This window comes from Oculina patagonica, chromosome 8 (genome assembly GCF_052425735.1).
Source record: "Oculina patagonica isolate OP01 chromosome 8, crgOcupat, whole genome shotgun sequence".
In the NCBI taxonomy this organism is placed as follows: Eukaryota; Metazoa; Cnidaria; class Anthozoa; order Scleractinia; family Oculinidae; genus Oculina; species Oculina patagonica.
The window spans coordinates 17,672,162-17,677,161 of NC_135765.1; the positions used below are offsets into that span (position 1 = coordinate 17,672,162).

Sequence of the window (5,000 nt, forward strand, 5' to 3'; positions counted from 1 at the left end):
AGAGCAAAAGGAAATTGCCGGCCTTTATAGAGCGACCAGCCAGACTCATGGTGCTGCGCATACTTGCTACCAAAAAACACTTTCTATATTTGATCATAATGGTATAAGCAGCTTCGGGTTCGATTTCCACTTTTGAACATAACAACAGTATTACTGACAATGGCAATGAAACAATTTTTTCAGCTTTTCTCGTAGCTCCTCCTTCTTCTTATTGTCTGACAATGGGCTTGTACTTTTGTTGAGCACTCCGTAAAATTTGCTACGATATTGCTGTGATACTTTAAGCTTTTTTTTGCTTGCTTATGGAAAAAATACACTCAAATGGAAATGTTGATGTCACGCAAAAGGCAAACGACTGACGTAGAATTAAATAACTATGAGGAAGCTTTGAATCATTCTATGGCAGTTTGTTTGTTTGTTTGGAGGCAGCGTGGCGTAGCGGTTAAGGCACTGGACTGGTCCCGGGTTTAAATCCTCCTCCCCCCGTTGCATGGATTTGTGTTCGGTTGCCAGGATTCAATTCCTCCACGCTTTTTACATTGTAAATAATCAACTGGTCAGCCCTCGAACCATTTGGATTTTTAACAAGTTTCTGTTCATTTACAATGTTTGTTAATTAAGTGTCCTAAATTAGCACAGTAGTGCTAAATACCTTGAAACTTAAATTAAATTGATTTATATATTTTATTTCATTAAACACGACTGATCTTCCCCTCAGTAAAGCCGTGTTTATTACTCATTGATGGCCAACACCTACAAGTATCAGAACACTGGCATATTCGAGGAATAGGAAAAGGCCTTAGCACCAAGTTAAAACTGCCTGACACCACAACACACCTCTAGTAGCATAAATTATTTTGCAGCCATATACCTTAATCACAAAACCCTCACAAAGCCAAACACTAATTACAGAGTATGTCTGACACTTCTAGTTATACAAGTACCTTCTTCCTCTTTTCATTTTTAGATTTGTCCACAGCTGCATACGACACTGTCGGATTCACTTCGAGCCCTTCTCCTTTTCCTTTCTTAGTGGATTCCTCAACAGTGTCACAAGTCACTGGGGGCACTGAAGACGGACTGACAACTGTAGAGTGAGATTCCGGAAGAACATATCCCCGGTTGACATCGGCATAATCTCCCTCAGCGTTTTCCCTACAACAATAATTCACTTTATTATACATACTTGTTATTAATTAGGTTCAAGTTCCATACTGTAAGGAACGGACCGAGTTTTTCCTGTTTATTTATGACCAAAGGGGAAAGCCCGGGGGGTAAAAGTCGGCGGACGAGAGAAAAACAAGGATCCGTATACTTATTACAGTATGGAACGAGAAAAAATGATTTATCATTTGACCTGTTAGTATGGCCCCACGCGCAACTTGAAAACCATTGAAACTGTCCCGTATGAGGGCTGTACGCGTCGATTTGACAGGGATGGATGCCGTACGGCCCTACTAGAAATGCATATGGCCCCGCCACTGCCGCGAGATGCAGAAAATGGAACAAAAGTAAAGATAATTATGAGCCATAGTGTGCTTAAATTTACTATTGAGGCCCCGTCCACACTGACCCGGGTAGTAAAGAAAGAGAAATTTGAAAATGCCGCTTAGATTGTTTCCCGTCCACATTAACCCGGTTAAATTTGAAATACGTTCATAGCACGCAGAGTTACAACAGATGCAGAGAGCTATATGTGTCCATGTATGTACGTGGGCTTTATAACAGTGACCTTTTTCCATTAAAATTATTATTATTAGGCAAAAACATAACAATCTGTAGCAGACCGTAAAAACACTTACGTTGAGTTTACTTGAGACTCACTGTTGTGGACTTCTCAGCAAAAGCAAAACATATAAAACGACATGAGAAAGACATTTTTTGAGTCATTGTCAGTGACAAAATTTATATAAAAACATAGTTCAATGGAATTCTACTAAAATAACAAACCAAGCACAGTAAAATTGCAAAATCGGAAACATGTTCACCCGGAAAAAAACCCTTCCAAGAGAGCACCGATCTTTAATCCACATGCTACTTTTTTACTGCTGTTTAATGTCACTGAATGCAAGGAAACCCAGACATATTACCTGTAGGATTCGAAGAGTATTTCCTTGGTAAATTTAAAACACTCACCCCCAGTGTACCTCCTATAAAACTTCATTTTCTTGTACACACGCCAAGTTATGACAGCAACAACACCTAGTACAGCAAGTGATCCTAAGACCGCACCAATGATAATCCAGGTCTTCTCGCCTTCAAAATGTAAATATCAATCAACATTTACATGAATAAGTGTTTTTAAACACTTAAAAAGTTGAGAATGTCTTACACCTGGACTTAAAGTCGGGTTTACATGGGCAATTTATTTGACAAATATATTTGATCGTGTTGATGGCACAACAATAATTTGTCCGGCAAAAGTTTAAAGTTTAGTGCGCCATTTATGAAACTGGACAGCAGATACGCAATGCTGTCGCAATATTTACCACATTTTATGTAACAAGTCGTTCACACGAGCAATGTTTCGTATGTAACATAAAAGTTAACACGCCAGCGTCTAAGCAAATAATGATATTTGTCACATAAAAATTTACAGTTTTCCTCGTCCACACGAGCAAATTAAACTAGTTTTCATTTAAAAACTGTGGCATAAAAATAGCTCGTGTAAACTGGCCTATATTCCTTCACAAATCAAACATCACTGTGACTAATCTTGGGTGCTTACCATTTAGCCAAAAATCCCGTAGATTGAGGTTGGAAAGCAAGTGAAACAATAGTTTCCTAGAAATTCAATTCGGAAATTGAGGACTATGTTTGTAGGTAGTCCTTTCATTCCAGTTGGTGCGAACCATCGCAAAATTTTGTACCATTTACTCTTTTCTCTCGTTTCAAGTCTCCCATCAAGGGAAAACAATAACCAGGAACTGATTGGTTTGCTGATTTTGAAAAAAAAAAGATAACTCAACCGGTCAATTCCGTCAAATGGTAAACACCCATTGATTTAAGAAAAGTACTCATGGTTTATATATTTATTTTTGCAGATTTTTGTAAAAACCCCTTTATCAGTTTTACTCCAAACATGTCCAAATTTATGAAAACAATGAGTGTGTAACGGTTAACCAGAGACTAAATGGCTTTTTTATTGTTCACGATTAAAACATATAAAGAAGTCCCCTATCACCATGACACTAACACAATAGCGATGGAGCTGGCTTGAACATGTCCAATAGAATCGGATCAGCATTAAAAATACTGCGCTGAGATAGACACCAGTTGTCAAAGAAGAAAACATGGTGGACAACAAAAAAACAAGAATCAGGAAGGGATATGGGGTGATGTTTAGGGTGAAGCTGGGAAGAACTGCATACTGAAGACAAAAACTGGAAATTACTTGTCTCAGCATTGTACCATACGACATAAAGAGGACACTCATATAAGAACATGAGCCGGCAGAAGCATTCATGTTTGTCTCTCTTCGACATTGAAAACAAAAATACCCTTAAAAAATTAATCTAGCAAGGATTTTATGTAAAAGACAATGCAAATTCAGAATATGGGCATAGTTGGTAGTTGCTGTAGTTGTTTTTTCAGCGACAGGTCGTGTTCCCATATATATGAGGCATTCAAAAGACACAGAGCAGTTAACTGAAAATTACTTGTCTCAGCATTGTATTACGTAACGTGAACAGGGCAAACAATTATATGTACACGAGCCAGCACATTAAGCATTCAGGTTTCTCAACTCGACATTATAGAAGCTTACTAATTTGGCAAGGATTACATTCAATAGCCGAAAAAAATTCAAAATACCGGTAGGCGTAGTTGGTGTTGCTTTTCCAGCGACAGGTCGTGTCCCTATTATAGATGAGGCGCTCACTTGAAATGTTCCGAGCATACCATTCTTTGCAGCATTGCGCAGTATATCAATCACCTCTCTTTCTCTTATGGTGGAACTGAACTTAAGCCCCAGGTCAGCAACCACACTACCATGGCCACACCTTAGAAGAAACACAAGAAAAAAGTAAAACGACAAGAGAGAAGTCAGTAACAAGTTGAGATAAAAATAATGGCAGAAATGAAATAACAGGAAGCAATCAATCAAATTGTATACCTGACACTTTTCAACTGTGCGCCATTGAACCCACTTTTGTTAGCAAAAAGCTTGTCCGTCTGAAATAAATGATGACGTTATCAAGTACAACAGAGTAATTCTATAAAATGTGTTTATTAGCATTTTTTGTCATCTATTCATGTACAATGTGATCGACATAAAAGATATGAAGATACCAATCCTTATCAACCAACCAATCCGTGCCTATCAACCAAAAAAGACAACAACCAATTATCACCAAGCAACTTAACAAGCCGACTAATCCTTAACAACCAACCAGTCCTTACTAACCGACCAATCCGTGCCTATCAACCAATAACGAGGCAACGTGGCCAAGTGGTTTAGGGCACTGGTAGTGTAATCCGGTGGTCCCGTGTTCAAAACCTCCACCTTGCATGCCACTAGCTGGATTTGTTTCTCGGTCGTCCCGAGTTCAATATATAGCCAACTGGTCTGCCTCCTGCCATGCGATTTTTTTGATCATGTTATTTTCATTAAGAATATTTGTATCCTCTGTTTTAGCGGCATGTCTGCAAACTAGCTATCTCAAAGCTAAGTGCATGACCACTATAAACAACTTTTTTTTTAACGAGCCAACCAATTATTACCAACCAACTTAACAAGCCCACTAATCCTTATCAACCAACTAACCAATCCTTCCTAATCAATCCTAGCCAATCAACCAATTCTTAAAAACATTGGGTATTGGTGTACAATAGCATAAGAAAGCGTTCAAACGCCACTTGTATAATTTTCTCAGTTGTCATTCGATAATCCAATAGTATAAACATTAGCAGAATTTATTTAGAAAAACGATAAACAAATTTTTTAAACACGTTCAAAAAATTATGGCGTTTTGTAAGTAATTAACCAACCCAAGTCAATA

The 5,000-nt window shown here is 38.1% G+C and overlaps 2 protein-coding genes and 1 long non-coding RNA gene across 3 annotated transcripts in view; 1 reads left to right on the forward strand and 2 right to left on the reverse strand.

The window, feature by feature from the left end:
• Window positions 1–5,000, reverse strand: part of LOC144662800 (fibroblast growth factor receptor 1-A-like) — a 254,321-nt gene that overhangs the window by 228,579 nt on the left and 20,742 nt on the right. The window lies entirely within an intron of this gene.
• The window catches only part of LOC144662876 (uncharacterized), a 96,034-nt gene that overhangs the window by 26,039 nt on the left and 64,995 nt on the right, over window positions 1–5,000 (forward strand). The gene's annotated exons all lie outside the window — the stretch shown is intronic.
• LOC144662854 (uncharacterized) overlaps window positions 569–5,000 on the reverse strand; it is a 4,805-nt gene continuing 373 nt past the window's right edge. Inside the window, exons 1-5 of the mRNA XM_078523807.1 lie at window positions 4,115–5,000; window positions 3,814–4,001; window positions 2,137–2,256; window positions 1,803–1,833; window positions 569–1,155 (exon numbers count right to left, since the gene is read on the reverse strand). The exon at window positions 4,115–5,000 is cut by the window's right edge and continues 373 nt beyond it. Coding sequence (XP_078379933.1) covers window positions 933–1,155; window positions 1,803–1,833; window positions 2,137–2,256; window positions 3,814–3,898 — 459 coding nt within the window. The 5' untranslated portion in view covers window positions 3,899–4,001; window positions 4,115–5,000 and the 3' untranslated portion in view covers window positions 569–932. The remainder of the gene's footprint in view (window positions 1,156–1,802; window positions 1,834–2,136; window positions 2,257–3,813; window positions 4,002–4,114) is intronic.